At 43.3% G+C, this 23,437-nt stretch overlaps 1 protein-coding gene across 2 annotated transcripts; it reads left to right on the top strand.

The window, feature by feature from the left end:
• The first annotated feature begins 1,254 nt into the window (after positions 1–1,254).
• Elp6 (elongator acetyltransferase complex subunit 6) lies at positions 1,255–22,095 on the top strand. 2 transcript variants are annotated; one of them, XM_046436981.2, is made up of 7 exons: positions 1,255–1,473; positions 4,636–4,714; positions 6,124–6,194; positions 10,271–10,389; positions 13,481–13,682; positions 16,596–16,742; positions 18,976–22,095. In XM_046436981.2, the coding sequence occupies exons 1-7, from the start codon at positions 1,420–1,422 to the stop codon at positions 19,102–19,104; spliced, it is 801 nt and encodes a 266-aa protein (XP_046292937.1). In that variant the 5' UTR covers positions 1,255–1,419; the 3' UTR covers positions 19,105–22,095. The 2 variants fall into 2 exon arrangements, with proteins under 2 accessions (XP_046292937.1, XP_058432609.1); XM_058576626.1 differs by lacking the exon at positions 1,255–1,473 and adding an exon at positions 2,281–2,442.
• The last annotated feature ends 1,342 nt before the right edge of the window (positions 22,096–23,437 follow it).

Here is a 23,437-nt window from a genome sequence, read left to right as displayed (position 1 = left end):
GAGACAGGATCTCGCTTTTATTGGTAGAAATCGGGATCCCTCTGTGTTCCAGGGAGGTGAAGAATGCACACCAGAACGTGGAGATAAGCAAGCAAGCAGAAACTTATTAAGGAGGTTAAGGTTTAGAAGTGTAAGAAAGCTCCCAGTGAAGAGTATGGTTGAGGCAAGAGTGCCACTAGGGTCTCTTGGTATCCTTTTTTTTTAAAGGCACAGGTGGGGAAGTTGACTCCTTGTAACTGTCCTAGAAATTTTAATTGTTTTGTGTGTTAGGCTGAACTGCGAGTTGCACCCCCCCTCCAAGAAGGAGTCTTTTGTCTCTTTTAGGAAACACGTTGTTTGACGTGCTGGAGCATACCTCAAATGGTGGTTCCGACATCCATCCTCCTTATGCACTCTCACCATTTTACTCCCACTATGATTACCTGTTTCCTCTACTTCATCCCTAAATTGGCCAAGCTGGCCTCCAACTTGCCATCCTTCTATCTCAGCCTCAGGAGTACATGGGATTACAGACGTGTCCACAATGCCAGGTAAATCAAATTAATTTCGGGTAAAAAGTTAATTTCTGTACAAAGATCCTGAGGAGCAAGGGCACATTTCCTTTTTTGGTGTGTGTGTGTGTGTGTGTGTATGTGTGTGTGATAATATATCCATACGTGCCGACAATTAAACAGTATAATTTGATCGATTTCATCCAGTACCTCCTCTTTTCTTCCCCTCCCTCCCCCATCCCCTTCTTCTATTCTACTGGTCTCCTTTTTTAAAAATTTGCTCTAATTAGTTATACATGACAGTAGAATGCGTTTTGACACCTTGTACACAAATGGAGCGCAACCTCTCATTCCTCTGGCTGTACATGGTGCAGAGTCACACCAGTACTGTAATCATACATGTATGTAGGTAATAAAGTCTCTCATTCTACCGCCCTTCCCATCCCCACGGCCCCCGCCCCCACTCCCCTCCGCACAATCCAAAGTAAAGTTCCCACTCCCCTCACTATGGCTCAGCATCCGCTTAACAGACAAAACATTCGGCCTTTGGTTTTGGGCGATTGGCTCATTTCACTTAGCATGACGTGCTCTAGTTGGGTAAGGGCATGTCTCGACCATCGAGTTAGCGAAGGCCAGGCACGGAGCAAGGAGGGCATGGGAGACGAGAGACCAGAAACCATTAGAGCCGCAGATCAGCAGCTATGGCACAGTGCTCCACCTCCCCAGGCGCGATGCGCTTTTCGCGCGTGCGCCCGCAGCGGCCCACCGAGGCGCCCGTCTATTGGCTGCGGTAGAGTTCCCAGGAGTGGCGTTGCGTATGCGCTCGCATCGCGCAACAGTGTAATCGCGGGCGTGTGTTTGTTCTTCGTACTCCGGAGCCTCCGCAGCACCGGTTTCTCACCCAGAGCTCTAGTCACCGGAGCTTGGAATGTTCCCGCAACTTAATAACCTTCTGAACACCACCCCTGCCGGGGTGGAGCAGGTAAGAGGTCGCGCGTCCCGGAAGGGGGCGGGTCCTGGGAGAGTGACGGAAGACTGCATCCGGGACGTAGGGCGCAGGATGAGGGAGGCACGCGGATGGTCTGTGCCTGGATCCTGGGTGTTGTAGTGTGGAGATGCCTGTTCCTGAGCTGGATCCCGGGGGAGAAGTGCTTCTTGACTGTCCCTCCGCCCTTAAAGGCCGTGCCTACCCTTAAAAGCTTATCGGACGGTCGGGTTGGCTTAGTTTATAGACATATACTGGGGAGATTTTTGTGCGCTCACTGGGATGGGGTCCCTGGAGCCCAAGAGAGATTGCATTTTTTTAAATGTTGATAGACCCTTAATTAATTAATTAATTAATTAATATGTGGTGCCTCACACATGGTAGGCAAGTTCTCTGCCACTGACGCGGCAGTACCTGTCTCCTGTGGTGTCTAGTAGGGTCTTCAAAGGGTTGTTCAAAGCCAGCCTGCGGCACCACAGCCTAGCCACTGTTTATTCCACCCTTCTCACACTCCGCGACACCTGGGAATATTTTAATTTTAATGCAGACCTACCTTTTTCAAGAACACATCTGACTTAATCCATAACCTCGATCTTCCTAATGAAGTGGTTGGTTTCTCCACGTGTTAAAGAGCTGAGGCCTTCTGGGAATTGAGGCAGCTCGAACTACCCCCCCGCCCCCCCCCCCCCCCCCCCCCCCCCCGCACACACACCAATTCTTGTGATCAAGTCAAAAATATTTCAGACATGTTGTCCAGAGTAACAGGCCTGAGTTTATTAGAAGGAATGGGAAAGGAGAAACGGGAGAGAGTGGGTCTTTTTAAGAGAAGAATGCCTCTCCGCCCTCCAGTTTTTTTTTTTTTTTTATATTTATTTTTTTAAGTTGTAGTTGTGCACAATATCTTTATTTTATTTGTTTATTTTTATGTGGTGCTGAGGATCGAACCCAGGGCCTCACACGCGCTAGGTGAGCACTCCACCACTGAGCCACAACCCCAGCCCCTGCCCTCTAGTTTTATTTCGGGACCCAGGGAAGTTTCCAGAGTCCTGGCCCAGGGCCACCTCTTGACTTTTGACAGCAGGATGACATCAGACTTGTTATTTATTTTATTTATTTTTATTTTTAATTTTTTTTGTGATTGTAGATGGACAGCCAGCCTTTATTATGTTTGTTTATTATTATTTTTTTTAATGTGCTAAGCCTGGAAACTAGTGCCTCACACATGCTAGGCAAGCACTCTGCCACTGAGCTGCAGCCCTAGCCTGGACATCAGACTTTCAAGTCCATACTGCCATGCCAACTCTAAGTCACTTTGGCCCATGCTGAATGGTTCTGATTGGAACCTGTTCTTAAAGATTTTATGGTTAGGGGCTGGGGATGTGGCTCAAGTGGTAGCGCGCTCACCTGGCATGTGTGCGGCCCGGGTTCAATCCTCGGCACCACATACAAACAAAGATGTTGTGTCTGCCGAAAACTAAAAAATAAATATTAAAAAATTCTCTCTCTCTCTCTCTCTCTCTCTCATCTCTCTCTCTCTCTCTCTTTAAAAAAAAAAAAGATTTTATGGTTAGGGGGATTATTTTTATCTCCCTGAGTTTGGGAAACTGGTCTGTAAAAGGGTCACAAAAATGACCGTTAGAGGATAACTTGTGTTTTTCATATCAGAATTATTTTGGAACTGCATTTCTCCTGCAGATAACAGATAGTTTACTGAAGTGACATATCCTGTCACTTAAGCCAGGCAGGGCTGCAGGTAAGTTGCTTTTTAAAAGAAAGTATTTGGGAGCTGGGTTGTGGCTCAGTGGTAGAGTGCTTGCCTAGCATATGTGAGGCACTAGGTTTGATTCTCAACATATAAATAAACAAAATAAAGATTCATTGACAACTAAAAAAAATGTAAAAAAAAAAAAAGCATTTAGGGGTCAGTATAGGGGGCCCAGTTTATAGAATTATCACCTTTAACCTTACATTTCCACTGCTCACATCTGTCCCTTATCACAGGCAGCCATGATACCAGATGTGTCGGGCAAATTGTAGTTTCAATAGATGCTTATGGATTTTGGTTGCCCAGCAATTCTCATGTGTTTAAGCATCCAGTTGGCGCTGGTTACTTTGCCAGTGACTAGAGCATTTCTGAAGTCCTCACCCTGGACCAGAGTGAGGTTTGAAATGGCACCAGGAAATGAAAGCATTGGGGAGGGGGTAACCCTGAAGGTTACTTATATTTTATAAGTGAAAAAACTAAAGCCCAGAGAAGTTAGGCACTTGCCTAAAGTCTCACAGTTTGAAGATGGCATGTGTGATACCACATGATCCTGATGTTTCCTGTCATTGACAGAACTAGAGTTGTCTGGGGTAGGGCAGCCAGACTCTACAGAAGCCATCTTTAGAGGTATTTCCAAAGACACTCCAAGATTTGAACCCCATTTGAAGCAGGCCACCGAGAGAACTGTGTAATTGCTGGTCTCTGTAAACAGCTATTTCTTCCCCTCTCCCCCACCTCACAGACAGAATTGACATTAGAATTAGAAATAGGGAAGAAGTTATATCGGAAGACCTTTTTGAAGGTCCTTTCCTGTCCTGCAATCTGATTGATTGGCATCTGATGGTCAGCACTTTCTTTGCTAAGGATTTGGTTCTCCCCAAGACTGGTGCCTGAGTTACTAAAGTGAGGAATGGAAAGAGAGGAATTTTATTCTGTGTTTTGATTTGAGAAAGTGGAGGCTGAGATATGCTTGCCCATCATAAGTTACCTAATACTCATAACTTTCCCCCATAATTGTGATTTATTTTCTTCAATTTGGGGTAAGTTTAGCATATTTATCATTTAAAAATACATTTTCTAGCCAGGCATTGGTGGTGCATACCTGTAATCCCAGCAACTCTGGAGAATAAGGCAGGAGCATTGCAAGTTCAAGCCAGCCTCAGCCTCTTAGCAAGACCCTCAACAATTTAGCAAAACTGACTTAAAAATTTAAAAAGGGTTAGGGATGTAGCTCAGTGGTAAAGTGTGTCCCTGGTTTCAATCCCAAGTACTAGAAAAACCCCAACATTCTAGGTGTCTAGGTGGAGAAATTTAGGAGAGACCAGTATTTCTACACTGGGCTGATCTCTTTTCAGGAAGTCTAATTCACCTTTTTGTGTCCTCTTAACTTTTAGGGAAAACTGACTTTACTCTGTGATGCCAAGACAGATGGCAGTTTCCTTGTCCACCATTTTCTTTCCTTCTACCTCAAAGGTATGACTCTCATTAATTCTGTAAAAAAACCTAAGGCAAAAAAAGAAAAGAAAAAAGAAGGAGAAGGGGCTGGGGATGTGGCTCAAGCGGTAGCGCGCTCGCCTGGCATGCGTGCGGCCTGGGTTCGATCCTCAGCACCACATACAAACAAAGATGTTGTGTCTGCCGAAAACTAAAAAATAAAACATTAAAAAAAAAATTAAAAAAAAAAAAAGAAGGAGAAGAAGAGTAAGAAAAACTTTGAGGAAGCAATGGGAAGAGCATTGATTGACACACACCTATAGTCCCAGCTACTCCGGAGGCTAAGGCATGAGGATCAAAAGTGCTAGGCCACCCTGGGCACTTTTTTTTATTACAAAATAATAAAAATAAATAAATAAAAGGCTCAGAATTTAACTTAGTGGTGGAACACTTGCCTAGCGAACACTTGTCCACAAGCACAAGATAAAAGGCATTTATTAACCATGGGGCTATAGCTCCATGGTAGAGAATGGGTCTTGCATGTGTGAGGTCCTAAATTCAATTCCTAGAAACGCAAGTATAAATAATCAGGGCTTTGGTGTCTGAGTAACTAAGGACTTTTTTTTTATTAGGAACAGATTACTGGGCCATCTGTTCCCTCTTTCAAAGAGTGGCATGTGCTTACTGTAACCATGTCCTCCCTTCCCCTTCTCCAGGTGCTGTGCAGACACTACCTCACCGAGGTCCTTCTGTAGCTTCCTGACTTAATTGTTTCTAAATCCTTGTGTGTTTTTAGGTCTCTGGGTACTTGACCCCATTGACACTTTTCCCTGGCAGAAAGAAAAAGCAACGGAATCTACAGATAAATTAGGATTATTACAGTTAGTCAGGTAGCTGGAGACCTTGTGGTCCTTGTATTTTGTGTTGGATATAAGACTAGTTTAAAAAATGTGCTGGGCACTGTGGTGCATGCCTGTAGTCTCAGAGCCTTGGGTAGCTGAGGTAGGAGGATTGCAAGTTCAAGGCCAGCCTCAGCAACTTACTGAAGCCGTAAGCAACTTAATGAGACCCTGTCTCAAAACAAAAAGTGCTGAGCATGTAGCTCAGTGTTCAAGCAGCCCTTGGCTCAATCCTCAGTACCAGAAAAGTAAAAAATTAATTACATTCCTGTATACCAAGAGTAAACAGAAAAGAAAAAAGTTGAAAAAGACACACTTTCTAATAGGACAAAAGTAATCGAACAGAAATACATCTCAGAAGCAGTGAATTAAGGCATATCTGTTAAATATGAGGAAAAGTGCATCTTAGATGCAAATTAGGTGTGTCAGGATGCAAGGCCTCCTCTGGATATTTAGATCTGCCTCAGTGCTTTTGTTTCCAGAGGTATGAAGTGTGGGACGGATTATAAGCAGGGGAGTTATTAAAAGTCAATTTGTTTTCTTTTCTAGCTAACTGTAAAGTCTGCTTTGTGGCACTTGTCCAGTCTTTCAGTCACTACAATATCGTGGGACAGAAGCTGGTAAATATTTTAGACCTCTCATGGTGCGGTTCCTGAGTGAGAATGTATGCCATGCATGTATGAGTGTGGGCTAAGAATGGACTTTCCTCTTCGGGTTGTAGAGAATTTAGCAAAGAAGGGGACTGGGGATGTGGCTCAGTGGTAGAGTGCTTGCCTATCATGCACTGAAGCTCTGGGTTCCATCTAAGGAAATGTTGGACTTCTGAGCCCTTTATCTAAAAGGGAAAAGCAGCATCTTGGTGTGTGTTATTATCGAGAGTTTATATAAGCAGACTTGTTGTTTGTGGATGTCAGTTAATCAAATACTTCTACTAAAAGGTTTCTCCTTCTCACTGTGAGCTTTTATCTTGGTCCTGCTGTGTTGGAGATCACAGATTGGTCTCTTGCCAAGTTAGTTGCTTCCCACTTTATCCCCATCTAGGACTTGAGACCCAAATGTGGGGAGAGGTGCTTTTTGTTGCCTGCCCCTCACCTACATCAGATATAGTCAGATGAGAATAGCATAGCCAAGAGACCAGTGGGCTTCCTCCCCTAGCTGGAGCCATGATCTATGATCTGGGACCAACTGTACGTACTCCCTGAGCATGGGAACTAAAGAGGACTGAAGGGGCCATGTCAGTCTTAGAGAGGGAAGGAACCAGGCCACCTGCTTTTTTCTTTTTCTTTTTTTCAACAGTGCTAAGTATTGAACCCAAGGCTTCACACATACACACGCCCTTTGGCACTGAGCCACATTCCCAGCCCCATAGTGATCTTTAAAATGCCAGTCTTACTGTTAGGCCAAATCACTGCCTTTTCTGTGTTTGGGAGAAACAAATGATGGGTAAGAGAAGGGCAACTTCTTCCTGTCCTCTAGAGAAGGAAGAAACTCCTGTGTTGGAGGTGAGGGCACGAGCTCCAGGAGAGCAGCCCTGTACGGACCAGCATTGCATTACAGGTCACTGAGGCATGTCTCAGGCCTCAGCCTGTGCTTCAGGATGAGCAGGCTGTGCATCTCGCATCCAGACTGGCCATTTTCTTTCACCTTTGAGTGGTCATCAGCCCAGCAGGAATGGCATGCCCAGCACTTGGCACGTGGAGTGAGCTTCCATGCTTGTGGCACGTTATTGCATTTATATAAGTAGACTGGTAGTGAGCCAGAGCAAAGTGAGGATCAGGAGTCTGTGTGTGTTTTGTGTGTGTTTGTGCAGCTGTAGAACCACAAAATTTGTGGGATGGTGGAGGGTACTTGATGTTTGGTATGTGAATGAGCAGTTGAGACCTGGTTTAGGGCCTGGGAAAGACTTCCCATGTGATCTGTTTCTGTACAGGTGGAGTAGGGAGTGTGTATTTAGTATGCAACATCATCCCTGTGTGTTCATTGAAATGCAGATCCTGGGCCCTGCCCTCATTCTGGAAGTCTGAAATCAGGCCCAGGGATCTGCCTTTTTCTTATTTTTTTTTTTTTTTTTTTTTTTAAGAAGGAGAGAGAGAATTTTTTTTAATATTTGTTTCTTTTTTAGTTCTCGGCAGACATAACATCTTTGTTTGTATGTGGTGCTGAGGATCGAACCCGGGCCGCATGCATGCCAGGCGAGCGCGCTACCACTTGAGCCACATCCCCAGCCCCTCTTTTCTTTTATTTTCCCTCCCTTCCCCCACCTTTCTTTCTTTCTTTCTTTTTCTTTTTTTTTTTTTTTTGCAGTGCTAGAAATTGAATGCTGGGGAAGCACCATAAGCTCTCAGTAGCGTATGTTTATTTTGGTACCAGAGATTGAGCTAAGCCCAGGGGCACTTGACCATGGAGCCACATCCTCAGTCCTTTTTTATATTTTATTTAGAGACAGGGTCTCACTGAGTTGCTTAAGGCTTTGCTAAATTGCTGGCTAGCTTTGAACTCGTGATACTCCTGCCTTAGCCTCACGAACTGCTTGGATTATAGGCCTGTGCCACCATGTACCCCATCCCCACCCTGTACCCCATCCCTATTTATCTATTTATTTATTTATAACCTTTATTTAATATACTTATTTTTATGTGGTGTTGAGGATTGAACCCAGGGCTTCACACATACTAGGTGAGTGCTCTACCACTGAGCCACATTCCCAGCCCCTTATTTTTTATTTTGAGACAGGGTTTCACTAAATTGCTGAGACTGGTTTTGAACCTGCAATCCTCCTGCCTCATCCTTCTGAACCACTGGGATCACAGGCATGTACCACCATGCTGGCTCAATATCAGTTTTTAATTAACCATAGTAATATAAAGTTTTATATATATATATATAAAATTTTAATTGTCAATGTACCTTTATTTTTATTTATTTATATGTAGTGCTAAGAATCGAACCCAGTGCTTCACACACACTAGGCAAGCACCGTACCACTGAGCCACCACCCCAGCCCCTAAAGTGTTATTTTTAAATGCATGCATTTATAAAAATAAGCACAGGGCTGGGGATATAGCTCCATAGATAGAGTGCTTGCCTCTCATGCACAAGGTACTACATTCAGTCCCCAGCATCACACACACAAACATACATACACACACAAAAAAAAATCACAATTAAAATCAGCATTAAGTGAATAATAAGACAATAGATGGAATGGTCAAAGTCTGGAAAATGATGATGCAGGCAAAAGGGCCAGGCTTTTGGTTTCATCTGGCTCTTTTTCCTGCATCAATGGCATGTGATCTCAAAGTCTGAATTTATTTATTTATTTAATTTAGTTATTGATGGACCTTTATTTGATTAATTTACTTATATGTGATGCTGAGAATCAAACCCAGTGCCTCACACATGCTAGGCAAACACTCTACCACTGAGCTACAACCCCAGCCCAAGGTTCTGAAATTTTTAAAGAATACAACTAAGCCAGATGAGGTGGCACAACTGTAATCCCAGCAATTCAGGAGGCTGAGGCAGAAGGGTCATAAGTTCAAGGCCAGCCTTAGCAAATTAGCAAGACTGTCTCAAAATAAAAAAATAAAAAGGGTTAGGGCTGTAACTCAGTGGTAACGTGTCCCTGGATTCGATACCCAGTACAAGGAAAAAAAAAAAAGATACAACTCATAGCCACTGCTGCTGTAATCCCAGCAGCTCAGGAGGCTGAGGCAGGAGGATCCAGAGTTCAAAGCCAGCTTCAGCAAAAGCAAGGCGCTAAGCAACTCAGTGAGAACCCTATCTCTAAATAAAATATAAATAGGGCTAGGGATATAGCTCAGTGGTCAAGTGCTTCTGAGTTAATCTCTAGTACCTAAAAAAAAAAAAAAAAAAGATACAACTCATAAACTGCAACTGTCAATCTCCCTGAAATACAGTAAGAACTCTTTATGAGTAAATTCTCATCTGGACATGGTGGCACATACCTATAATCCCAGCAATTTGGGAGGCTAAGGTGTTCAAGGCTAGCCTAGGCAACCTAAAGAGACCATTTCAAAGAAAGAAAGTTAAAAACCAAAAATATCAATATGGCTTAATCCTAAAATTTGTGTGTGTGTGTGTGTTTAAGCAAAATAATGTAAGTTCTTAAAAATGTGCCAATTAAATGGAAATGCCTGTCTGAAAACAGAATGAGGATTGTGAGCTGGGAATGCCCAGGGGAAAGAAAGTATGGGCTTGTATTAAGAGTAGACAGGGGGCTGGGGTTGTGGCTCAGTGGTAGAGCACTTGCCTAGCATGTATGAGGCATTGGGTTTGATCCCCAACACCACATAAAAATAAATAAATAAATACACAAAATAAAGGTATTAAAAAAATGACAGCATGTTTAAAAAATATATATAGAGAAAGAGGGCTGCACACCTGTAATCCCAGCAGCTGGGAGGCTGAGACTGGAGGATCGCAAATTCAAAGCCAGCCTCAGCAAAAGCAAGGCACTAAGCAGCTTAGTGAGACCTTGTCTCTAAATAAAATACAAAATAGGGCTGGGGATGTGGCTCAGTGGGCAAGTGCCATGGTCAAAAAAAATAATTAGACATGTTCACATTTGCAGGGTTTGGAATGTGTTTTGAACCTTCTTATGAGCTACATCTAGCCTCTCTAAAGGGTTCCTCTATAAGGCACAGTAATTCACTGTTCTTTTTCTCATCTTTAGGGTGTCAGTCTGACCATGGCACGGGAACGTGGGCAGCTTGTATTCCTTGAGGGTCTCAAGTCTTCAGTGGATGTCTTCTTCCAGGCTCAGGAGGAGACACACCCGCTGCAGTTTCTCAGGTCAGAGTGCATACCTGACAGGTGGACCCAGGAAAGGTTTGCTGTGTGATTCCTTCTTGTGTAGGAGGCAGAACTAGCTTCTGGGATCTGACACTTCACCTGGTGTCGCAGCATTATCAGAAAGCACATGGCTCACTTGTAATCCCAACAGTTTGTGAGGCTAAGGCAAGAGGATTGTGATTTCAAAGCAAACCTCAGTAATTTAGCAAGGCCCAACTCAATGAGATCTTGTCTCTAAATAAAATTTTAAAAAGGGCTGGGAATGTGGCTCAGTAGTTAAATGCCCCTGTTCAATCCTTGGTAGCAAAAAGAATGTGTATGGCTCTTATCATGGTTCCAAGGTAACACAGTTGTCCCAAAGGCTACATACAGAAAGCATCATTTGCTGGGAGTATGGCAGAACAACATGCTTTGCTGTTTTTCAAACCCTGGCTCAGAGCCATTGCATGTACAACTTTGCTTTATTCTTTCCTTGGTACAAGGATCAGCAAACTAAGGGCCTTGGCTAGCCATGTTTTTTTAAAAATTTTGTTTGTATATTGTTTTTGGCTATTTTGATCTACAGTGATAGTGCATAGTTGGGACAGGGGCCATGTGACCCACAATTCTAAATATTTAGTATCTACTCTCTATTTATTATCTGTCTCTTCTAAAAAAAATTTGTCATCACCTGGTTTGGTATCCAACATCACAGGTCTACATGGGTGCCATGGTGCAGGCCTGTAATCCCAGCAATTTGGAAGGCTGAGGCAGGAGGACTGTAATTCAAGGCCAACTTGAGCAACTTAGTGACACCCTGTCTCAATATTAAAAAGGGATAGGGATAGAGCTCAATGATAAAGTGCCCCTGGGTTTAATTCCTAGTACTACTAAAATAATTAATTTAAAAAAATCACAGATCTCATATTGGTTTTCCTACTTCTTTTTTTTTTTTTTTAATATTTATTTATTTATTTTAGTTTTCGGCGGGCACAACATCTTTGTTTGTTTGTGGTGCTGAGGATCGAACCCGGGCCACACGCATGCCAGGCGAGCGCGCTACCGCTTGAGCCACATCCCCAGCCCCTGGTTTTCCTACTTCTGATCAGAAGTTCATATGAACTCTCCCCACTGCCGCCTCCTTTCAGGTATCCCTTTATACAGTGGACTAGAAGACTATATTCCCTGACTCCATCTATGATCTTGAACACATTCCTTAGTACCTCTAATCCTGGGTTTCTTCATCTGAATGTAAGGGCTAGTTACACCTGATCCCAAGGTGTGGGGAGTTGCTTCATTGTTAGGGAAGATAACCCAATGCCAAGAGCTCAGCCCTGGAACATGAGGCCCTGGGCTTCATTCTTCTACTCATTGCTGGGAGTTGACTGCTGGGGCATTCAGAAGGAGATGGATTAGCTTGTGTCATAAACAGGTCAGATCTGTTATGCTTAGAAACAGCTCTTAGACCACTATCCTTTACCACCAAAGCACCAGAATTGCTATTAAACAATTTTTTTTCCTTTAGTACTAGGGATTGAACCTGAGGACACTATACCACTGAGCTACATCTCTAGATACTTTTTAATTTTTTATTTTGAGACAGATTCTCACTAAGTGACTGAGGCTGTTCTTGAACTTAGAATCCTCCTACCTCAGCCTCCCAAGTAGTTAGTATTATAGGTCTACACCACTGCACCCTGGCCTGTTTAACTTTTTACAGCAACATGACCTCCTAGGAATTCTTTGTCTGCTTACTCCAGTCTAATCTTCCAGATGTCATGAACTCTTTTTTTTAGAATTTAACCTTTATTTTTTATTTATTTGTTTTATGTGGTGCTAAGGATTGAGCCCAATGCCTCATCCATGCTAAGCAAGTATTCTACAACTGAGCTACAACCCCAGCCCATAAACTCTTTCTCTTTTTCTTTTGTATCAGAGGCGTTTAACGACTGAGGCACATCCCCAGCCCTTTTTATATTTTATTTAGAGACAGGGTCTTGCTGAGTTGTTTAGGGCCTCACTAAATTGCTGAGGCTGGCTTTGAACTTGGCATCCTCCTGCCTCAGCTTCCTGAGCTGGTGGGATTACAGATATGCACCAGTGTGCCCAGCCTGGATGTATAATAAACTCTTGGGTTGAGAAACTATATTCTCTCTCTTTTTCTTTCTTCTTCTTTTTTTTGGGGGTGGGTGCGGTGGGGGTACTGACGATTGAATCTCAGGGCACTCTGTTAATGAGCTCCATCCCCAGCTCTTAATATTTTAAATTTTGAGACAAGGTCTCACTAAGTTGCTGAGGCTGGCCTTGAACTTGTGATCCTTCTGTCTCTTCTCCCCAAGTAGCTAAGGGCACCACTGCACCTAGCTTGTATGGTGTGTCTCTTTTTTTGCGGGACGGGTACCGAGGATTGAACTCAGGGGCACTTAATCACTGAGCCACATCTCCAGCCCTATTTTGTATTTTATTTAGAGATAGGGTCTCACTGAGTTGCTTAGCACCTCACTGTTGCCTGAGGCTGGATCCTCTTGCCTCAGCCTCCCGAGCAACTGGGATTATAGATGTATGCCACCATGCCCAGCTGTATGGTGTCTTTTTTTTTTTTTTTTCTTTACATGCTACTTTGTTTTTAGTTGTAGATGGATACAACAACACCTTTGTTTTAGTTTTATGTGGTGCTAAGGATCCAACCCAGTGCCTCACACATGCTAGGCAAGTGCTTTACTACTGAGCCACAACCTCAGCCCCTGTATGGTATCTTTTTTTTTTTTTTTTTTTTGTGGTGCTGGGAATTGAACCCAGGGTCTTGTGCATGCGAGTCAAGCCCTCTTCCAGCCGAACTGTATCCCCAGCCCTGTATGGTATCTTTTAAGGCGCCCAGCAGCTATTCATTTTTGTGTTCCCCAGTTTCTAACAGTGCTTTGTACCTACTAGGCTGCAGGAAGTATTTGAATTGGAGTAAAACTTTTACATGAGCATGCCTTTTCTTTTCCAGATTGCCAAGAACTGTGATATAGTTCTTGGTCTCTTCTGGCACTTTCCTAGTGCCACTTGGTCCCACATAAATATTTGTAGAAAAAAATGAGCTCTGGTGACTTTTGTCTTGTTTCTCCAGGGAGGCCAGCGCTGGGAACTTGGAACCATTGTATCAGTTTGTACGGGAGGCCTTGAAACCCGTGGATAATGAGGAGGCTACCTGGAGGTGTCCAGTGCTGCTGGTGGATGACCTCAGTGTGTTGCTGAGCCTAGGCTTGGGGGCAGTGGCCGTGCTGGATTTCATCCACTACTGCAGAGCCACTGTGTGCCAGGAGCTAAAGGTACTAATGGAACTATTCTCCGTGCTGCCACCTGTGACCTCTAAAGAGTCCAGACAGGTCTGGACTCATTTTCTTGCAGTGATCTTTTTATTTGCTTAGGGTTTGATTTCCCTTTCCTCTGGCAGGCCTAGAATTCATGGTTTACCCACCCTGTTTTCCCCTATTGCCATTGCTAAAAAATAAATCCTTCAAAAGAAAAGGAATGATCAGGGGGCTGGGGTTGGGGCTCAGAGGTAGAGTGCTTGCCTAACATGCATGAGGCACTGGGTTCAATCCTCAGCAGCACATAAAAATAAAATAAAGATATTGTGTCCACCTAAAACTAAAAAATAAATATTAAAAAAGTAAAAGGAATGACAGCACTGTGTTCAGTGGGACTGGTCACATGTGGCACAGTCCTGGGATATTATTATTTCTTCATATATTTTGAACATCTGCTCAGATAAAGAGTATAAATTGCTTTATATGTTATTTTTTGTGGGTGGGGTACTGGGGATTGAGCCCAGGGTTTCACACTAAACTGCTTTAAAAATTATAAAGTGCAGCCAGTCACATGCCTGTAATTCCAGTTATCTGGGAGACTGAGGCTGGAGGTTCATGAGTTTGAGGGCAGCCTGGGTAATTTAATGTAATTTAATAGCTCAGTGGTAGAATGCTTGCCTAGCACATGTGAGGCACTGGGTTTGATCCCCAGCACCACATAAAAAATTAACAATTTAAAGGTATAAAAAATAAAAATAAAAAAGGCTGGTAAATTAGCTCATTGGTAGAGTGCTTGCCTAGCAAGCATGAGGCCCTGGATTAAATTCTCAGTACAATAATAAATTTAAAGTGTAATAAAGTATAGGATATAAGATATCTTTATTGAGGAGGCAAAACTAGAGATTTTGCCTTAATAGAGATATTTAACAGTGATTGTAAACCAACCACCTACCTCACTGATACCTGACTGCTATAGTTGAGTGAGGTGAAGCTTGTACACACTAGCACACTCTCTAATATGGCAGCCACCCTTAAGAAGAGCTATGGAGCTCTAGGAGCCTGTGGACGTTGGTGTGGCCCCATCTGGCTGAGAGTATGATGTAGTGAGAGAGGAGCTGAGTGAGTTAGTGCCGGTGAGGATATCTAGCAGAGCACGTGGAACACCACCTGTGTACAGAAGCCTGCCCAGGAGCTGTGTTTTGGGAGCTCCTGAGGCTGTCCTGCCTCAGTCACAGGAACTAAGGTACTACTGTGAAGGTGGAGGGGAGAGTGAAGGAGGTAGTAAAAGTTACCTTCTGCAGCCCAGCTTGCTCTGTGTTCTATTATTACTCTCTTTTTGTAAAAATTACTTCTTTTAGTTCAAAAAGTGAAACAGGTTTAGTTAAAAAAAAAAAGAAGAAGAAGAAAAGAAAAGAAAGAAAGAAACTGTATAAAGAGTACTTTTAGCTGGGTGTCGTGGCACATGCCTGTAATCCTAGGGCTCTGGAGGCTAAGACAGGAGGATCACAGAGTTCAAAGCCAGCCTCAGCAATGGCGAGGTGCTAAGTGACTCAGTGATACCCTGTCTCTAAATAAAATACAAACTAGGACTGGGGATGCGGTTCAGTGGTCAAGTGCCCCGGGTTCAATTCCCTGTACCTCACGGCAAAAAAGAGTACTTTAGTGAAAAGTAATTGTCTTTCTCCCTCCAATGCCTATTTTCCTGGAGAGTCTATGTAATTGTGAACATTTTTTTTTAATATTTATTTTTTAGTTGTAAGTGGACACAGTATCTTTATGTGGTGCTGAGGATCGAACCCAGTGCCTCAAGTGTACTAGGCAAGCACTATACCACTGAGCCACAACCCCAGCCCAATTGTGAACATTTTTATATGTGATTTGTCTCCCTGTATTTTCCTTCACATTACTGGTAATCTGCCACCCACACTCTTTGGGATTTCTTTTTTCATTAAATAACACACAGTGTCAGTATGTTTGTTATTCAAAAAAACAATACAACTGGACAGAATTCCTTTGAAATAATTTATTATCTAAGCCATCACTTTTCTCTTTTTTCCTTTTGGTAGTACTGGGGATGGAACCCAGGTGCATGCTAAACCTACTGAGCTGTGTGCCCAACCCTTAGCTTTCACTTTTTTTTTCTTTTTCTTTTCTGAAATAATGAAGGGGGCTCAATCAAACCCAAGGCCTGGAGCATGCTGAGTAAATGCTCTACCACTGAGCTACAACCCCAACCCTTTTTATTTTCTGTTTTGAGGCAAAGTTTCCCTACATTGCCCAGGTTGTTCTCGAACTTGTAATCCTTCTGCCTCAGCCTTCAGAATTGCTGGAATCCCACCACAGGTGCATACCACCACATCCATTCTTCCCCATCATTTCTGCTTGGCTAACTCCTACTTGCCCTTTAAAACTCAGGTCAGATGTGCTCATCACTTGGCCCCTCCTCTGACCTAGACAGGATGTGTCTCCTTTGTGTTCCCCAGCAGCCATTATTCCCTCTCTCTTGGACTTGTCATCCTGCAGAGCCTACATTTCTTAACTCTGTTGTGGTGTCTGGTACACAGTAAGTACTCTGGAAACTTGTTGACTGGATGAATTAGGGCCTGGCAGATGGTGGCACTTGTTATAATGTTCAGGAATTGAGGACACTGAATTAATTTTGACGACTATAGGGTGAGCTTGATTTTAGATGAATTGAGCTGGAAGTATAGGCTGGGCTTGCTGGTGACTGTGTCCAGTGGATTATTAGAATTAGGGTCCTCCAGCCCAGCAGGAGTCCTTCCTGCTAAGGGGCTGACTGTAGCTACAGCAGTGTACAGGGAGGATGATCTGTGAGAGGATACACAGGGGTGGAGACACTGAGAGCCTGGTGTTCCTTGACCTTCATGTCCCTTTCAGTAAGCAATAATTTTCTGTCTGTGTCTGATGCAGGGAAATGTGGTGGCCCTGGTACATGATAGTGGAGATGCTGAAGATGAGGAGAATGACATCCTGCTAAATGGCCTCAGTCATCAGAGTCACCTAATCCTGAGAGCTGAGGGCCTGGCCACTGGTTTCTGCAAGGATGTACATGGACAGGTATGTAGGCGTTGGGGTTAGGGGTTCGCCGGGCAGTGGGCTGTTTGGCCCTGTGTTTGTGAATCCAGACTGTACAGGTGAGAGTGTCAGGTCTGAGGGAGGAATATCTAGGCCTGGGACTTTCCTTCAGATGGAAGGGAAACCTCAAAAGCGGTGTCAGTGCAAATAAGTGACCTGTGCTAGATGGTGCTCAGCCTCATGAGGCACGGCACATTTCCCACAGTGGTCTCCTTTGTGAACAAAGTGGAGCTCTGCTAAAAAGGAGACAGCTGTCTAGAGTGAATTGTAGGGGCTGTGATATCAAGTAACAGCAAAATTGCTCTACATATTCAGGCTAAAACTGTTCCTCTGAAAATGAAGACTTAGGGAGCCCTTAGCCATGGACTGGCATTGCTCCCATCCCCACTGCTGCCTCTGCCAGCGTGCAGTACTTGAGCAGAAGCTAGGAGGGAAGCCAGCCTTTGCCCTTTCAAATGGGCTGCTGTGGTTCTGCACCTTTCTCAACTTCTCTGTTGGAATCATCTGTGGGCCTCCACCACAGCTTCCAGTTATCTTCCTGTTGACCACTCTTGACCCAGCAGCCATTCTCCTTGGCCCAGAGTCATTCAGAGCAAAATCTGGTAGATTTCAGCAAAGGAGCAAGCCCAGAAATGCTGTGTTTGGTACCTGTGACACAGCATGAGAGGGTTCTGTGGGGTACCTGTGGTCCCTTTCAAGTCAGTGAAATTATGAGAATAAATGCCTAGGACTGGGGATGTAGCTCAGTGGTAAAGCACTGGCATAGCATATATTTGATCAATCCTGGTACCACAAAACAACCCCCCCCCCCAAAAAAAAATGCAAAGAATAAATGTCCAGTCTTTCTGAGTGTTGATTGTACAAATTCTAGTGTGTTGATTTTCAAAGTTATTCTAACCAATAAGTACAAAACCATGAATAGAAAAAAAACCAAATGGAGGGACTGGGGATGTGGCTCAAGCGGTACACATTCGCCTGGCATGTGTGGGGCGCTGGGTTCCATCCTCAGCACCACATAAAAAAATAAAAATAAAAGATGTTGTGTCCACCGAAAAACTAAAAAAAAAAAAATTTTTTTTAAATGGAAATGCGTAAATATACTTGTATAGTTTTTCTCTGGGGGATTTTTTTTCCATCTTTTTTCTTTTGCTTTCACATTTTCTGTAACAAGCAAATATTACTATTGTATTGGAGGGGGAAACCTTTAATTTTAGTTAGCTGGCAATAAGTTTATTTTAAAAGTTGGTCCCAGAGAGGGGAATGGGAATAGGAAAGACAATAAACTGAATTGGACATAACTTTCCTATGTTCTTTGTTTTTTTTAAAGCACAGGTCTTTTATGTATATAAAAAAGTCAGTGGACCTTTATTGTTTATTTATTTATTTATTGGTGCTGGGGCTTGAACTCAGGGACAAACAACCACTGAGCCATATCCCCAGCCCTATTTTGTATTTTAGGTAGAGGCAGGGTCTCACTGAGTTGCTTAGCACCTCATCATTGCTGAGGCTGGCTTTGAACTCAAGATCCTCCTGTCTCAGCCTCCCGAGCTGCTGGGATTATAGGTGTGTGCCACCGCGCCTGATTTATTTATTTATATGCGGTGCTGAGAACTGAACCTAGTGCCTCATATGGTAGGCAAGTGCTCTACCACTGAGCCACATCCCCAACCCCTTTCCTGTGTTCTTATATGAATACCTGAGTAGTGTAACTCCACATCATGTATAACCACAAAGATGAGAAGATGTATTCCATGTATGTATGATATGTCAAAATATACTCTATTGTCATATATATCTAAAAAGAATAAATAATAAAAAAAATGTTGGTCCTACTAGGTGCGATGGCACACATCTTTAATCCCAGTGGCTCAGGAGGCTAAGGCAGAAGGATCACAAGTTTGAAGCCAGTCTTAGCAACTTAGTGAGGCCCAAGCAACTTAGCAAGACCCTATCTCAAAATAAAAAAAATTTAAAAACTTTAAACAAAGGGCTGGGGATGTGGCTTATTAGTTAAACACCCCTGGGTTCAATCTTTGGTACCACTACTCCCCCTCCAAAAAAAAAGTCATTGGTCCCATTACTGTGTGGCTCGTCTAAGATCCCATAGAAATCTCAATAAGAGGGCACAAAGTGGCTGAGCAAGGTTCACAGTGAAACAAACGGGTACTTGTGGTACTTGTGGCTGCCCCTCTTTCATTCTTCTCCCTCTTTGCAGCTAAGGATCCTTTGGCGGAGACCATTGAAGCCCACAGCCCAGCGGGATCGGAGCCTCACTTACCAATACAAGATACAGGATAAGAGTGTGTCCTTTTTTGCCAAAGGAATGTCTCCTGCTGTTCTGTGACCTGATTTAGGGGCAACCAAGGCTCCTTTGGACTCTTTGGGATGTGGAAGACAAAGCATCCCCACAGGATGGGGTCTTCTGCCTTTGTCATACTGTTTCAGGTTGGACTGGCAGCTCCCCTGTCACCAGGGAGGGGCTGTAATGGTGTGTATGCCTTTGTTCCTCTGGGCCCTGTTCAGAAAACAGAGTGAAGATCCATGACCCTGAGTGAGGCTGGATATTCAACTCCAGCAAAAGGCACTTTGGAGCTTTCCATGTAAATACACTATAGCCCCACCTGCTCATTTTGAGTTATGTCTTTTAGAGCCAGAGTGGATTCAGTGTGCCATCAGGTGATAACCTGAATGGCAGGTGTCCAGAGTGACAACTAGGACAACTGTGGCTGGAATAAAGTGAGTTCCTACACTGGGGCTTCCTGGGGGTTGTCTCTTTTAAGTTGGTTTTTTTTTTTTTTTTTTTTTTTTGGTACTGGGGATTGAACCCAGGGACACTGAACCATTGAGCCACATCTCCAGCCTTATTTTGTATTTTAAAGTAGAGACAGAATTTCACAAAGTTGCTTAGCACCTCTCTTTTGCTGAGTTCAATCTCCTAGACCATAAATAAATAAAATAAACGTTCACATTAAAGCATTTAACTTGGGGCTGGGGCTGTAGCTCAGTGGTAGAGCGCTTACCTAGCATGTTTGAGGCACTGGGTTCAATCCTCAGTATACCACATTAAAAATAAATAAATAAAAGTAAATGAAGTAAAGGTTAAATTCTTTTTTAAAAAATATTCATTTTTTAGTTGTAGTTGGACACAATATCTTTATTTTATTCATTTATTCTTATGTGGTGCAGAGGATCAAACCCGGGCCTCGCACGTGCTAGGCCAGCATTCTACCGCTGAGCCACAACCCTAGCCCAAGTTCTTTTTTTTTTTTTTAATTTATACATGACAGCAGAATGCATTACAATTCTTATTACATATATAGAGCACAATTTTTCATATTTCTGGTTGTATACATAGTATATTCACACCAATTCGTGTCTTTATGCCTGTACTTTGGATAGTAATAATCATCACATTCCACCATCATTAATTACCCCATGCCCACTCCCTTCCCCTCCAACCCCTCTGCCCTAAATCTAGAGTTTGTCTGTTTCTCCCATGCTCCCGCTCCCTATCCCACTATGAATCAGCCTCCTTACATCAAAGAAAATATTCCGTATTTGGTTTTTTGGGATTGGCTAACTTCACTAAGCATTATCTTCTCTAACTCCATCCATTTACCTGCAAATGCCATGATTTTATTCTCTCTTATTGCTGAGTAATATTCCATTGTGTATATATGCCACATTTTTTAAATCCATCTACTGAAGGGCATCTAGGTTGGTTCCACATATAGCTATTGTGAATTGTACACTTGGAGGCTAGGGCAGGAGGATCCCAAGTTTGAGGCCAGCCTGAGCAACTTGGTGAGACCCTGTCTCAAAATAAAATAAGGTAGCTCAGTGGTATAGTACTTGCCTAGCACGTATGAGGCCCTGGGTTTGAAAGTACTGCCACACAAAAGAAAAGATCTCTAGTGCAGAGAGTTAACTTCTTGTATCCTTGCCGTCTGATATATGATAGGAACTTGAGTATGAATTCATCATTGAGATTTTAAAGTTTTTTTTTTTTAGTGACTGTATTATGGCTATTAGGGTGGCTCCCATTTATTGGAATAGAGACATTTTATGTGTTTACCCTCTGGTTTAATTTGTTTCAACAGCCACACAGAGTGGTGTTCTTGGTTGCAGCCTGGGTCTTGACTTCTAAGTCAATCCCCTGAGGCAAAGTCAATCCTCTTGGTCATGGAGCTGCTGTTTGTGTCAGAATTAGAATTTGAATGCGAGGAGTCTGACCCTGTAGCAGCCTTTTCCACTTTATCATATTGCCAACTGCTATTACTCATACTTAATTCATGGTGAACACGAGACCAAATGCAAGTGATTCCAGAGGCTGCCCCATATCATGATGAAATACCCTTGTCTGTTCATGACAGGCCAGGCAGCTGGGCAATAGGCTGGAACTTGGAGTCTTGGGTCCCAGACCGACTGATGCCACCTGGTCAATCCTGAATAAACTTGGGCACATCTTCCTTCTCTAGGGGAATGCTTCTGCATCTGTGAAATACACCATTCTCTGTTTTTCAAGATTGTCTATGGGATTGGGATTAGATATTTCATTTTTTGGTGCTGGGGATTTCACGCATTGGTGCTTTACCACTAAGCTACATCCCCAACCTTTGTTTTGAGACAGCACCTTGCTAAGTTGCTTTGGGCCTGGGTTGAGATTGGTCTTGGACTTGTGCTCTTCCTATCTCAGCCTCCCGAGTCACTTGGATTACAGCTGTGTGTCACCACACCTGGCAAGAACAGATTTAAGAATAGGCACAGGGTAGAAGCTGAAGTACTTGGGAATTATCATCATTTCTTGATGATTTCCAGGTTCCACTAGTTTTTTTTTTTTTTTTCTTAAATTGTTGGTAGATCTTTATTTTATTTATTTATTTAAATGTGGTACTGAGGATTGAACCCAGTGCCTCACACATACCAGATAAGTGTGCTACTGCTGAGCACCAACCCCATCCCCTCCATTAGGTTTTTTGTTTTTTTTTTTTTAATGTTTTAGTTGTCAGTGGACCTTTACTTTATTGATTGATATGCGGTGCTGAGAATCGAACCCAGTGCTTTACACATGCCAGGCAAGTGGTCTGCCACTGAGCCACAGCCCAGCCCTCCATTCGTTTTTAAAATTTTTGAATTTATGTTTCTTGAGGGCAACAATCTGAAGTAAGGCTGAGCTTGGGCCAGTTGGGGCTAAATGGAGCTGTTCTATGTGAATATTACATGTAAAAAGTAAGATCAAGTATCTGCAACTTAGTTGAAATGCATAAAAATAAGATGGATTGATAAGTGGATAAAGCAATAAATGTTTCAGGGAGATATGAGATATTAACATTCACAGTTGTAGAGCCTGGGTATATGCTTGGTCACTGTGTAGTTTCTTCAGCTGTTCTGTATGCTGTTATAATAAAATATTGAGAGAGAATCCCTAATATTTCATTCTACTCTATGGGAGAGAGGGAATACATTCTATGACAGATTTACCAGGAGCCCATAAGCTTCATTTCCCCAGAGGTTCCAGAGGACTCTGAGGGGTCCCCCTTGTGCAGTGGGTTGTTCCTGGTGCTTCAAAGCAGAAAGTTAGTTAGCCAAGTGCTTACCAGTCTTGGAGGCTCTTATTTTATTTATTTATTTTTTTGGTACTGGGGATTGAACTGAGAGGTACTTAATCACTAAGCCACATCCTCAGCCCTTTTTATTTTTTGAGACAGGTCTCACTAAGTTTCTTAGGGCCACGTCTTGAACTTGTGATCCTCCTTCCTCAGCCTCCACAGTCACTGGATTACCAGCAAGTGCCACCACACCAGGCCAGGCTTTTGTTTTTGAAGGAGAGTGTCCAGTCACATGCAAACGCAGGTTTGGTGGAATGGTTAGATGGTGTGTGTGTAACAGGGATGACAGCGGTTCCCAGAAGAGTCTGGCTAAATCCCTGTCTTGGAGGTTGTTTCAAGGCTCCTCCTGACTCTCTCTGGAGAGAAGACTGAGCCCAGGGCTCAGAAGGACTCTGATTTAACTTTATTCCCTAGGTGATTATTTTGTGAGCCAACTTTAGAACCACATTCTTTTTAGGAAATTGGCTGTAAAAAGGTTGGGACTCAATCCTGCAGGGTCATAATACTTTCAATCAGAAACCTAAAAATTTGCCAGCCTCAGTGGCACATAACTGTAACCCCAGTGACTGGGAAACTGAGGCAGTAGGATTGCAAATTTGAGGCCAGACTGGCAACTCAGTGAGACCCTGTCTCAAAAAATAAAAAGGGCTGGGGATGTCGCTCAGTGGTAGAGAGACCCTGGTGAGTCCCTGGTTTCAATCCCCAGTACCACCAAAAAAAAAAACAAAAAAAGTTAAAAAGTGGGCTGGGCAGGGCTGGGGGTGTAGCTCAGTGGCAGAGCACTTGCTTAGCATCTTTGAAGCCCTGTGTTTGGCCCCAGCATTTCTCTCTCTCTCTCTCTCTCTCTCTCTCACACACACACACACACACACACACACACACACACAGATACACTATATTTGCCAAGAGAAAAGAGGAGTGGAGAGAGAGAAAAACAACTGGTGATAGGGAAATGAGATCATTTCTGAGGGGACAGATCAAACTTTCTATCCTCCTGCCTCAGTTTGCAGAGTAGCTGGGATTATGGGAGTGTACCACTGTTGACTGATGATGATGGTATTTAAGGGC

This window comes from Marmota monax, unplaced genomic scaffold (assembly GCF_021218885.2).
Source record: "Marmota monax isolate L192 unplaced genomic scaffold, Marmota_monax_Labrador192_F-V1.1 WCK01_AAM20220418_F8-fsc00021, whole genome shotgun sequence".
Taxonomy (NCBI): domain Eukaryota; kingdom Metazoa; phylum Chordata; class Mammalia; order Rodentia; family Sciuridae; genus Marmota; species Marmota monax.
This window is presented reverse-complemented; position numbering and strand designations above follow the sequence as displayed.

Bases quoted from the DNA above. Each gene is read 5' to 3' on its own strand.
- Elp6 (XM_046436981.2), top strand. From the start codon at position 1,420: ATGTTCCCGCAACTTAATAACCTTCTGAACACCACCCCTGCCGGGGTG. The intron at 10,390-13,480 runs GTCAGAGTGCAT...TTGTTTCTCCAG, and splicing joins CACCCGCTGCAGTTTCTCAG to GGAGGCCAGCGCTGGGAACT. The intron at 16,743-18,975 runs GTATGTAGGCGT...CCCTCTTTGCAG, and splicing joins GCAAGGATGTACATGGACAG to CTAAGGATCCTTTGGCGGAG.